We start from the raw sequence: 12804 nt of genomic DNA on the forward strand, positions 1-12804 counted from the left end.
GGAGAGCTCTGGACCCATGAGTGGGAACTGGAAGTTATACGGAGAGGCAGTCAGGGCGAGAGGGACAAGAATCAGCCTTGGAATCAGAAAGACCTGGGCTTGGATTGCTGCCTGGCTCCATCAGTTGTTAGGTTTATGACTTCAGGTAAGTAACAGTTTCATCATCTGAAAAATGGGATTCAGACCACCCACTTTTCACAGTTACTGAACATGGGTGATGATAATGTATTACATCTTTAGTGCAATAACTGACAAAGAGGGTGAGTGTACATGGGGGTTCTGAAGTGTGGTGCCATTGCACAGTTCCTGTCTGGAGTTCAGGTGGAGATCTCAGACAGGGGGTAGATGATTGGTGACGCTGCAGTGGGTGAGAGACTGCTCCACAGAAGTCTAGCAAGCGCGAAGGGCCGTGATGATTTCTGAACATCGTCCTGTTTTCTGAACGGGTGCTCATTTAAAAAACTTCAGATTATTCAGTTCAGTTTTTCTGAACAATTTCCTTGCCTTTGGAAAGATAGGGAATTACTGAAAACAGTAATATCTTTTAAAATTAAGTCTCCATGTTTTTTTTCTTAGAATGTGCATCAGAGTGCACATATCAATAACTGTTGCATACTGCATAGAAAGAACTTTCTAACTTGTCTGTGTTTACGATGATGACTGTGACCATCCTTACAATACAATTTGAATGATGACAACATCTCTTTTGAGATTTATTAAGAAAATCAGTCATTACTCAGTCACAAGAGTCTCCTCAATTTCAGAGGCTAATTTTAAGCATGTGACTGAAAGAAGTTGCAATTTTGGTCTTTAATCAGCAAAATCTCATTTGATTTATGGGAAGAGCGGTTATTTCAGAGTCAGAAACTTCTTAGTTTTAGTCCTGGCTTGGTTTCTTGGTTCCTTGAGTGAACTTGGACAAGTTTTTAATCTCTCTGAAGCTTAGTTTTCTCAAGGTTAAAATGTAGTTAATAATAACTTCTTTGCACATTTATTGTGAGACTTAAATGAGATAAGAAATGCAAAATGACTATCACAGTGCCTGGCACCTAGTAGCTTCCAAGTTTTTTTTTTTTTTCTGGAAACAGACCCTCAGTATCTTTTTTCTTTTTCCTCTTCTCAAAGAATAAGCATTGATGACACTTTTTACCAAAGCTTTAAGCTAATAGTAACATTCATTTGTGGCAACTCTAGAAACAAACTGCCACACTGAGACATAAAAATTGAGCTAGCACGTACAGTCCAATTTTAGGATTAGTTACTTGGGATGTAACTTGTGTATAAATCACCAAAGGGCTGGGGTGTTATCAGACAGCCCATGCTTACAGCATGAAAGCAGACTATATTTACCTTAACTGTCTTTTATTATTCTTCTCACTAGCAAAGGCCTGTGAGAAAGAACTCAGTTACCGTTGCTGCCAGAAAAACACATCTAAGTGTCTAATAATATAGCTAAATACGTTATTAATTAGAAGCAGCAAGATGAGCTGTAGTCCTGTCAAGAAGTTAAATTATCCAGTAGGTGTTCCCACCTCTTTCTATATACCATTCCTTTTACAGGATAAGTTTCAAACTAAGTATGAACTAAGTATGTTTATTAGATCTGGAAGATTCCATTCTTGTATTGAAAAGTTTCCTTTCCTTATTAAGAATGGAAGCTCTCTAATGAAGGGTGTTTATCATTATAAGCACTGCTTATTTACTCTCATAGCACTTCTGCATGCGGCTTATTTCTTCATTTCCCCCTCCTCCCTTCTAGCGATTGTCATCTGAGGCCACTGCTCTTTGCGTTTACAATACTGCTTCTTCTGTTTCCCCTATGTATTTCATTTTATTTTTCTCTTGTATCCCATCTACAGATTTCCTCCATTTTGATTCTCACATGGCTGTTATTCTCTAAAATCCCATGCTCTGTCTTAATAACTAGCTTTTTAGGCTCATGGTGACCTGCCAGGTATAGCGGTCTGGGAGTCTGAATCCATCAAGTCACTTACTTCACCCTGTACCTGTGCAGGGCAGTTCCTATTACCTACCACCTGCTGCTGGATTTCTGTTCGCATGCTAGAACCTCACCACTCAACCACCGGCCCATGTGCTCTTTGGGTCTCACTACTCTCCTTCTCACATATCGGGGATAAAAATTCATCCTGGTAGGATTGTTTTGAGGCTCAAGTAAAATAGTGGATAACAGTATTTTTCCTGAACTCTGAAGACTTCATTGATTTTTTTTTAAACATCTTTATTGGAGTATAATTGCTTTACAATGGTGTGTTAGTTTCTGCTTTATAACAAAGTGAATCAGTTATACATATACATATGTTCAGTATGACAGACTCTAGGTCCATCCACCTCACTACAAATAACTCAATTTCATTTCTTTTTATGGCTGAGTAATATTCCATTGTATATATGTGCCACATCTTCTTTATCCATTCATCTGAAGATGGACGCTTAGGTTGCTTCTGTCTCCGGGCTATTGTAAATACAGCTGCAATGAACATTTTGGTAAGCTGTCACTGTTTGCAGATGACATGATAATATATGTAGAGCATCCCAAAGATGCTACCAGAAAACTACTAAGACTTTATTGATTTTTGAAAATGAGTTATTCTTTCTAAGGCATTCTACTGATAAAGTGTTAAAATTTGAAAACGCCACTGGTCAAATCCTTTCTATAAACACATTTCTTTATACTTAGATAAAGGATCTAAGCCCTAAGTCACTGGTTCCTAATTTTAAGCAAAACTGCCCGTGACAGTGGTAGGTGCCAGATGTTGGGTGGTGTCTTCAGCAAGTGGCAAATGCTGCTGCATGTATGGCTGATAGATTTTTAAAAAATGACCTCAGATGACAAAGATGCTGCTTGTGAAAAAACTAAAATACCCTCATGATTTCCTACTTTATTTACTCTAAGTTTTTGGCCATTGATTCTAGATTCTTTCAGCACTTTCTTTCTTTGGCTTTTAGCGTTTCTAATGACATTTTCATTCTCTGCCCACACCTTTCCTCCAGGCTCTCAATCTGAAGATTTAGCCATTAGTACTGACTGGCCATGGCCATGGTGCTGAGCCTGGACCTCCTGCTCATTTGTCTTCCAGGACAGCGGTGACAGTGTGGGATGCTGCATGGTAAGTACCATGACCTCCAACCTCTCGACAGGCTTGGTTCCTCTCCTGTCTCCCCCTGCGTCATTTTCATAAACATAAGCTGACTACTCAATATGTGTGTTTCAGTTCCTGGAGTCAACAGTGTATTTGCTAACTAAACAGAGGAGGTTTCATCTTATTATTGGAACTTGGGCATCATTACCTCAATCAGTTGCCTGGTAATTCTTTCTAGCAGAAACCTAAGCATCAGCAATGTTTTAAACCAGTCTCTACGAGCTTATTGGCAGCAGTAACTAGCGGTAGCTATAATAGTGACCATTTCCATATTAAAACCGTCTGTGTAGGTAATAGCACTTTACATTTGAATATGTATTTTACTATATTAGGTTATTGTGCATTTACTTGCCATTTAGCTTGTTTGTGGGAGGTTAAGGTATGAGAGTCAGAAAAATCTTGGTTCTAGCCGAGAGGCACTGAAAAAGTTATTTAACTTTGCAAAGCCTTGGAGTCCCAGCCTTGGTTAGGGTTGTCGGGAGCGGGGACCATATGAACTTTGCAGAGAAGCTCCCCTGACGGCTGTCTCCAGCTGTCCCCATCCTGCCTCTGCTGCTCTCTATCGTATTGGTTTCTTTTCCTTTCTTTGTAGCACTTGTCGTAATCTGATGTGATATTCTTTATTTGGTTACTGTTTTGTCACACAAGACAGTGCAAGCTCCATGTGGGCAGCCATGTCTTCTGCTAGGTTTGTTGGTGCATCTCAGGTTCTCACCTGAGAACCAGGTTGGCATTCAGAAGGTGCTCTGAGACTATTTGTTGAATGAATGAATAATGTATTCAAACACTTAGCACAATATCCACAGAGGAAAACGCAATAAACCATCATTATTGTTACTGCAAATATCATGATGAGCTTACAAGGAGAATTTGAATCATTAGTATGTTATTTTTTTCTCTAAGGTTTCTTTGTTTGTTTGTTTCACATCTTTATTGGAGTATAATTTCTTTACAATGGTGTGTTAGTTTCTGCTTTATAACAAAGTGAATCAGTTATACATATACATATGTTCCCATATCTCTTCCCTCTTGCGTCTCCCTCCCTCCCATCCTCCCTATCCCACCCATCCAGGCGGTCACAAAGCACCTAGCTGATCTCGCTGTGCTATGCGGCTGCTTCCCACTAGCTATCTATTTTACGTTTGGCAGTGTACTACAAATATTTTCTCCCATTCTGACGTTGTCTTTTGGTCTTGTTTATGGTTTCCTTTGCTGTGCAAAAGCTTTGAAGTTTCATTAGGTCCCATTTGTTTATTTTTATTTTTATTTCCATTTCTCTAGGAGGTGGGTCAAAAAGGATCTTGCTGTGATTTATGTCACAGAGTGTTCTGCCTATGTTTTCCTCTAAGAGTTTGATAGTTTCTGGCCTTACATTTAGGTCTTTAATCCATTTTGAGCTTGTTTCTATGTATGGTGTTAGGGAGTGTTCTAATCTTATACTTTTACAGGCACCTGTCCAGTTTTCCCAGCACCACTTATTGAAGAGGCTGTCCTTTCTCCACTGTACATTCCTGCCTGCTTTATCAAAGGTAAGGTGACCATATGTGCATGGGTTTATCTCTGGGCTTTCTATCCTGTTCCATTGATCTATATTTCTGTTTTTGTGCCAGTACCATACTGTCTTGATTACTGTAGCTTTGTAGTATAGTCTGAAGTCAGGGAGCCTGATTCCTCCAGCTCCTTTTTTCGTTCTCAAGATTGCTTTGGCTATTCGGGGTCTTTTGTGTTTCCATACAAATTGCGAAATTTTTTGTTCTAGTTCTGTGAAAAATGCCAGTGGTAGTTTGATAGGGATTGCATTGAATCTGTAGATTGCATTGGGTAGTAGAGTCATTTTCACAATGTTGATTCTTCCAATGCAAGAACATGGTATATCTCTCCATCTATTTGTATCATCTTTAATTACTTTTATCAGTGTCTTATACTTTTCTGCATACAGGTCTTTTGTCTCCTTAGGTAGGTTTATTCCTAGATATTTTATTGTTTTTATTGCAATGGTAAATGGGAGTGTTTTCTTGATTTCACTTTCAGATTTTTCATCATTAGTGTATAGGAATGCCAGAGATTTCTGTGCATTAATTTTGTATCCTGCTACTTTACCAAATTCATTGATTAGCTCTAGTAGTTTTCTGGTAGCATCTTTAGGATTCTCTATGTATAGTATCATGTCATCTGCAAACAGTGACAGCTTTACTTCTTCTTTTCCCATTTGGATTCCTTTTAGTTACACTTTTCTTCTCTGATTGCTGTTGCTAAAACTTCCAAAACTATGTTGAACAAAAGTGGTGAGAGTGGGCAACCTTGTCTTGTTCCTGATCTTAGTGGAAATGCTTTCCGTTTTTCACCATTGAGGACGATGTTGGCTGTGGGTTTGTCATATATGGCCTTTATTATGTTGAGGAAAGTTCCCTCTATGCCTACTTCCTGCAGGGTTTTTGTCATAAATGGGTGTTGGATTTTGTCGAAAGCTTTCTCTGCATCTATTGAGATGATCATATGGTTTTTCTCCTGCAATTTGTTATGGTTTACCACATTGATTTGCGTATATTGTAGAATCTTTGCATACTGGAATAAACCCCACTTGATCATGGGTATGGTCCTTTTAATGTGCTGTTGGATTCGGTTTGCTAGTATTTTGTTGAGGATTTTTGCATCTGTATTCATCAGTTATATTGGACTGTAGTTTTCTTTCTTTGTGATATCTTTGTCTGGTTTTGGTGTCAGGGTGATGGTGGCCTCATAGAGTGACATCCTTGTCTGGATTTGGTATCAAGGTGATGGTGGCCTCGTAGAATGAGTTTAGGAGTGTTCCTCCCTCTGCTATATTTTGGAAGAATTTGAGAAGGATAGGTGTTAGCTCTTCTCTAAATGTTTGATAGAATTCACCTGTGAAGCCATCTCGTCCTGGGCTTTTATTTGTTGGAAGATTTTTAATCACAGTTTCAATTTCAGTGCTTGTGATTGGTCTTTTCATATTTTCTATTTCTTCCTGATTCAGCCTAGGCAGGCTGTGAATTTCTAAGAATTTGTCCATTTCTTCCAGGTTGTCCATTTTATTGGCATAGAGCTGCTTGTAGTAATCTCTGATGATCTTTTGTATTTCTGCAGTGTCAGTTGTTACTTCTCCTTTTTCATTTCGAATTCTATTGATTTGAGTCTTCTCCCTTTTTTACTTGGTGAGTCTGGCTAGTGGGTTATCCTTTTTGTTTATCTTCTCAAAGAACCACCTTTTAGTTTTATTGATCTTTGCTATCGTTTCCTTCATTTCTTTTTCATTTATTTCTGATCTGATTTTTATGGTCTGTTTCCTTCTGGTAACTATGGGTTTTTGTTTTTTTCTTCTTTCTCTAATTGTTTTAGGTGCAAGGTTAGGTTGCTTATTCGAGATGTTTCCTGTTTCTTAAGGTAGGATTGTATTGCTATAAACTTCCCTCTTAGAACTGCTTTTGCTGCATCCCATAAGTTTCGGGTCACCATTGTCATTTGTTTCCAGGTATTTTTTTATTTCCTCTTTGATATCTTCAGTGATCACTTCGTTATTAAGTAGTGTATTGTTTAGCCTCCATGTGTTTGTATTTTTTACAGATCTTTTCCTGTAATTGGTATCTAGTCTCATAGTGTTGTGGTCGGAAAAGATACTTGATACAATTTCAATTTTCTTAAATTTACCAGTAGAAAGAAAGAATTAGTAGAAGTAGAAAGAAAGAAAGAAGGAAAGAAAGAAAGAAAGGAGGGAGGGAGGGAGGAAGGAAGGAAGGAGGGAAGGAAGGAACAAAAGAAGGAAAGAAAGAAGATAAAGTAAAATTAAAAAAATGAAGTAAGAGAAAATATAAGAAGTTATTAAAATAAAAAATAATTATTAAGAAAAAAAATTAAAAAACAAAACAAAACAACGGACGGATAGAACCCTAGGACAAATGGTGGAAGCAAAGCTATACAGACAAAATCTCACACAGAAGCATACACATACACACTCACAAAAAGAGGAAAAGGGGAAAAAAATCATAAATCTTGGTCTCAAAGTCCACCTCTTCAATTTGGGATGATTCGTTGTCCGTTCACGTATTCCACAGATGCAGGGTACATCAAATTGATTGTGGAGCTTTAATCCGCTGCTTCTGAGGCTGCTGGGAGAGATTTCCCTTTCTCTTCTTTGTTCGCACAGCTCCTGGGGCTCAGCTTTGGATGTGGCCCCGCCCCTGCGTGTAGGTCGCCAGAGGCCATTTTTTCTTCGCTCAGACAGGACGGTGTTAAGGGAGCAGCTGCTTCGGGGACTCTAGCTCAATCAGGCCGCGGGGAGGGAGGGCCACGGAGTGCGGGGCGAGCCTGCGGCTGCAGAGGCCAGCATGACGTTGCACCAGCTTGAGGTGCTCCGTGCATTCTCCCGGGGGAGTTGTCCCTGGATCCCGGGACCCCGGCAGTGGCTGGCTGCACAGGCTCCCCGGAAGGGAGGTGTGGATAATGACCTGTGCTCGCACACAGGCTTCTTGGTGGCGGCAGCAGCAGTCTTAGCGTCTCATGCCCATCTCTGTGGTCCGTGCTTTTAGCCGCGGCTCGCGCCTGTCTCTGGAGCTCCTTTAAGCAGAGCTCTTAATCCCCTCTCCTCGCGCACCAGGAAACAAGAGGTAAGAAAAAGTCTCTTGCCTCTTCGGCAGCTCCAGACTTTTCCCCGGACTCCCTCTCGGCTAGCCGTGGTGCACTAATCCCCTGCAGGCTGTGTTCATGCCGCCAACCCCAGTCCTCTCCCTGCGCTCTGACAGAAGCCCGAGCCTCAGCTCCCAGCCCTGCCCGCCCCGGCAGGTGAACAGACAAGCCTCTCGGGCTGCTGAGTGTGGGTCAGCACCGATCCTCTGTGCGGGAATCTCTCCGCTTTGCTCTCCGCACCCCTGTTGCTGTGCTCTCCTCCGCGGCTCTGAAGCTTTCCCCCTTCGCCACCCGCAGTCTCTGCCCGCGAAGGGGCTTCCTAGTGTCTGGAAACCTTTCCTCCTTCACAGCTCCCTCCCACTGGTGGAGGCCTGTCCCTATTCTTTTGTCTGTTTTTTCTTTTCTCTTTTGCCCTACCCAGGTATGTGGGGAGTTTCTTGCCTTTTGGGAGGTCTGAGGTCTTCTGCCAGCGTTCAGTAGGTGTCCTGTAGTTATTCCACGTGTAGATGTATTTCTGGTGTATCTGTGGGGAGGAAGGTGATCTCTGCATCTTACTCTTCTGCCATCTTCCCCTCGTCCCTCTGTAAGGTTTGATTGAGTGCTTTGGGTTTCTACCCTCTGTTTTGCAGTTTCCCTGTAAGACCTTCTGTGGTCAGTGACTCAGCCATGCTAACAGTTCCCAGATCTACATCTCTGCCTCTCTCTGGAGTCCCCAGCATGGAATGTAGATGCTCAGCCTCTCTGGCGTTCCCAGCACGGCGTGTAGATGCTCGGCCTCTCTGGAGTCCCCAGTACGGGGTGTAGACACTCAGCCTCTCTGGAGTCCCCAGCACGGCATGCAGACGCTCACACACAGCAGGCCTCCCACTCCTGCTCACCTTCCCGGGCTGCCTCTCTCCGCTCATGACATCTGTACCTGCCCTGATGCTCAAATTAGAAGCTTTGCATCAGCCTTGATCTCTCCCTTATTTCGCTTATCTGACCAATTCACAGTTTCTCCCTCAGAAAGGTCTCTCTTGCCTAGCTCTATCATTGCCTCTCATTTGGACTTTTATGGCACCTAATAATATGATTAAAGTTTATTGACCACAGTACAGACTTGATATGCATTTAAATATACAGCAGCCTATGAGGAAGATGTTACTAATGTTATTGTTATGATCATTTTACAGATGAAGAGAAAACAAGGTTCAGAGAAGTTAAGCAGTTTCTTAAATTCTCAAAGCTGCTGTTGGATTTGAACTTAGATCTGATTTCAGAGCCTCCACCATCTTTAAAATCTTCCTAATTGCTGCAAAATTTCCCTTCTTGAGCCCTTGTTTCAATCCACACTGCCTTCTCCTTTCCTCTGAATGATCTGTTAATTACTCTTCAAGAATCATCTTATAGAGCATGTCTTCTCTTTCCAAGTTCTCCAGGGTAGAAGTAGACGCTTTTGCTGGGATTCCACGGCACTCTGTACATGCATCAACCTTGGCCCTTAGTATTTTGTATTTTAATTATCAGCATACACATCCTTGAGAGAAGAGACCTCTAATTAATGTTCGTATTTACAATATCTCTCCTCAGTAGGAGCTGGGTAGGTTTTTATTAAAGGAATGCTTCTATAAATACTGTTCATTGGGGAATTTAATACTTGCTCTTTTCGTTTTATAGGAATACTATTCATTTTTTTCTACTAAAATGTAAACTTAGCAGTTGGGAATAACTGCTTTTTTAAAAAAATCATTCAACGTCTGTTTATTCAGTGAGAAATAGTACTTCAAAATAGCCTGAACAGGCACAGTTTTTTTTTTCCTGTATACTTTATTCTATTATTATTTTTATTGAGGTATAGTTGATTTACTATATTATATTAGTTTTCAGGTGTACAACGTAGGGATTCAAAAGTTTTATATACTCCATTTGAAGTTATCTTAAAATATTGGCAGTATTCTCTGTGTTGTTTAATATATCCTTATAGCTTATTATTTATATATAGTAGTTTGTACCTCTTAATACTTGCTTTTTAAACTAACCCCTCCTTCCCCTTTTGGTTTTCTATTCTCAACATAGGGAGATTTTAATAAGAAATCCATTTCCACTTGTCCCCCAAGTTCCCACTCCTGTTTCGTATGTGGTGACCTCTATTTACTCTGATATCTTTGTTCCCTCAGCCTCTTTTTCTGTGCCACCCCATATGCCTGTATCCTATTTTCCCCAAGTTTTGCTTTCTGCTAAGCAACAGGTAATGTGTCAGCACTAGTGTTTCACTGCTCACTTAAAGCTTGAGTTCAGATGCTGTTTTTCATCTTTTATGACCATGATGGAAATTTCAAGTCCTAGATATGGGAAAGATATTTTGGGGCAGTAGGATCTTATGATTTTCTTCAAATCACACCCCATTATGTCTTTGAAGAAAGCTTCATACATATCTTTTCTGTAATCATCCTTCCAAAATTGGTAAAAAGTCCTTTGCAGTTGCCAAAACTGTGGTGTGACTGATAAGTTACAAACAGGAAAGTGCTCGTCTCTGCCAAGATGCCAAGATGCTTGAATCTGAATTGTACAAATCTCTGTCTCTTTTTGGAGAAGATAAGACTTTATTTTTATGAGGAAACAATGAAGGCTTATCTTGTACATCTCCAGACTTTGAAAATGTATATCTAAAAATGGGGAAAAAAGTCATTAATATATCCAGGTTCTGATATCAGAACTCTAACAATATGTTTTTAATTTATTAATCTGAAAATATATAAGGATAAAACAAATATCATGTAAAAATGTGTTAATGTGAATATATCCTTGTAGCCATTTGATAAATACAATCAATTTTTGAATTATTATAATAAAATGAAGTATTTATTAATTTTTAAAAATCCTAAGAAAAACAAACAGGATTTAAGATAGTAAGTTAAAATAATCTGAAAACTAATTTAACTGTCAGTCACATGAAACACATACTTCCACATAGAGTTCTTGAACAGATAGCACTTTAAGTTTAAATTCTCTGTTCCTAAGTAAAACAATTTAGAACTCCCTCAATTGGTGTTAAACCCAGAATAGTTCATTATCCACTTTCCCATGAAAACATCAATTTTTGGAAGAATTCCTCTTCAAAATGAGTCCAAGCTTGAAGGAAATGATGAATACATTAGTAATGGGATGTAAAAGCACACTGCATGTGGCTCATTCCATCAGCTAGCCCCATTTCTTTATTTTATATGTGAAGAAACTGAGGCCTGTTGGTACTAGAGGTACAGAGAGAGACATGAGGTGCGTGAATAGGCGCTAATCCAGTTGCTTGGTCCAAAGCTTTTTGTTTCTTGTCACCATGTGGCACCTTGCTTCCCCAACATGAGGTGAATGTGCTCTGAGGGCTGGGCAGAGGGACTGTATTTGGAAGGTAAAATCAGTACATAAGCAAAACTGAAAATTCTAGACTTATCCTGTGTTGGAGTGCAAGGGGAAAAATAAGTAGCAAAGGATGTTGGTTATTCCATTTATTACTTACATCAGTGTTTGGCTGACTTAGTATAATTTGCGTGAGAAGGGTTCAGGGTGTCCTGAAACCATGTGTCTTGAGGCCATGGATGGATGACCTTTCTGACTTGCCCATGCATATACTCATTTGCTGATGGAGTGAGACGAGGAGACTATTTGAAATGCGTGGAAACATTTCTTTTCTGGCATATTGTGCCTAGGGATCATTATCAAGTTCAGATATCTAAGACTTAAACAACTGTGTTCTTATACTGGTATTTTTAAAAGAAAGAAATTCAGTGGATTAGATAAAATTGGACTACTGTGGTAACACCTTCTACAACTAGAGCCCCCATTAATCAGCTTTATACTTTTTAACAAAAAATGTTCTTTTGCACAGCTAATTCTCTTTCCCAGAAATGAACCCCTGAATACTGATTCTATATTATAATAATTCTTTGTTTAATGAGAATAATTCCAGTTAATATTTATCTTCATGTGATACAGCTTAGGTTTATAGGCATTTTAAAATAGTAATGCTATTTCAGTCAAACTTGAGACCTGAGAAACACTTTTCATACTAAAACTAAAAATCTTGATCAGAAGTTTCCTACAGTTAATTCTTTGGAAAAATGATATTAAATATTTTAAGTATCTTATTCTTTATCAAAAGTAAAGAATATTTATCCATTACTAAGGAACATTTATCCTGTGCTATGTGCTCAACAAAGCAAGTGAAATAGACATGAGTTCTTTCCTCTGGAATATTCTGACAGATTCTAAGAGGCTTCTATGACAGGGAAGATAAAAACAGTCTTTTACCAGAAAAATTACTTTATCGTGTCTTTGAAAAAAATCACATATTTATAAAGTTTTTAGTTTATATTTGGAATTATTGATTATCAAGACCATCATGATGGATTCAAATTGTGAGGAGAAAAACCTCAAAATATAGGAACCAAATTTTCTACCCTATAGCAATATAAGTATGAAAATAAATGAGGAAATTCATACATTTAAATAGCTTAGACTCATTTGGAATTTTTCACATGTAGAAGATATATGCAATATAGAAGTTCAGTTATGAAAGTAATAGTAGGAAGATTTTATAGGTAAAATATCTGTCAAGAACACATCTTTTTATATGACTTACGATATAATACAATTGATTATACTTTGAGTACCAAATTTGTCTACTAATTAAAGTTATTACGAGCACTCTAAAGAGTACATTTACACTAGAGACAAAACTCATATAGCTACAGTTTTTAAAGAACTGATCTGTGCATCATGACAGAAAAATTTCATTAATAAGAAAACATCCATCTAGTTGGATTTCTACAGTAAAAACTTTATCGCACTGTTGTCATGAGGGAAGACCTTCCTTCTCCTTGCATATTAAGTGAGCTATGTAGGTATGCCATAAATTGTGTTATTCATGTTATAGGAGTTCTGTAGTCCATCCTTTCAGGATCTGTTTCTCTTTGAGAACTAGAAATCAATTTATAGTTTGATTTCTTCTATTTCATTCCTACTC

The 12804-nt window shown here is 38.9% G+C and overlaps 1 protein-coding gene across 2 annotated transcripts in view; it reads left to right on the forward strand.

Annotated features, from left to right (window-relative positions):
* LOC112395160 (uncharacterized) overlaps nt 1-12804 on the forward strand; it is a 404375-nt gene that overhangs the window by 109887 nt on the left and 281684 nt on the right. The window contains exon 7 of one of the 2 annotated variants that reach the window (XR_003002305.1): nt 3013-3175. Coding sequence is in view for 1 of the 2 variants with exons in the window: in XM_024738216.1 (XP_024593984.1) it covers nt 3119-3128 (10 nt within the window). In the remaining variant the exon portion in view is untranslated. Of the gene's footprint in view, nt 1-3012; nt 3176-12804 lie in introns of those variants that run through there. The other variant, XM_024738216.1, reaches the window with a different exon arrangement.

The sequence above is a fragment of the Neophocaena asiaeorientalis genome, unplaced genomic scaffold, assembly GCF_003031525.2.
Source record: "Neophocaena asiaeorientalis asiaeorientalis breed wild unplaced genomic scaffold, Neophocaena_asiaeorientalis_V1.1 scaffold25, whole genome shotgun sequence".
NCBI lineage: Eukaryota > Metazoa > Chordata > Mammalia > Artiodactyla > Phocoenidae > Neophocaena > Neophocaena asiaeorientalis.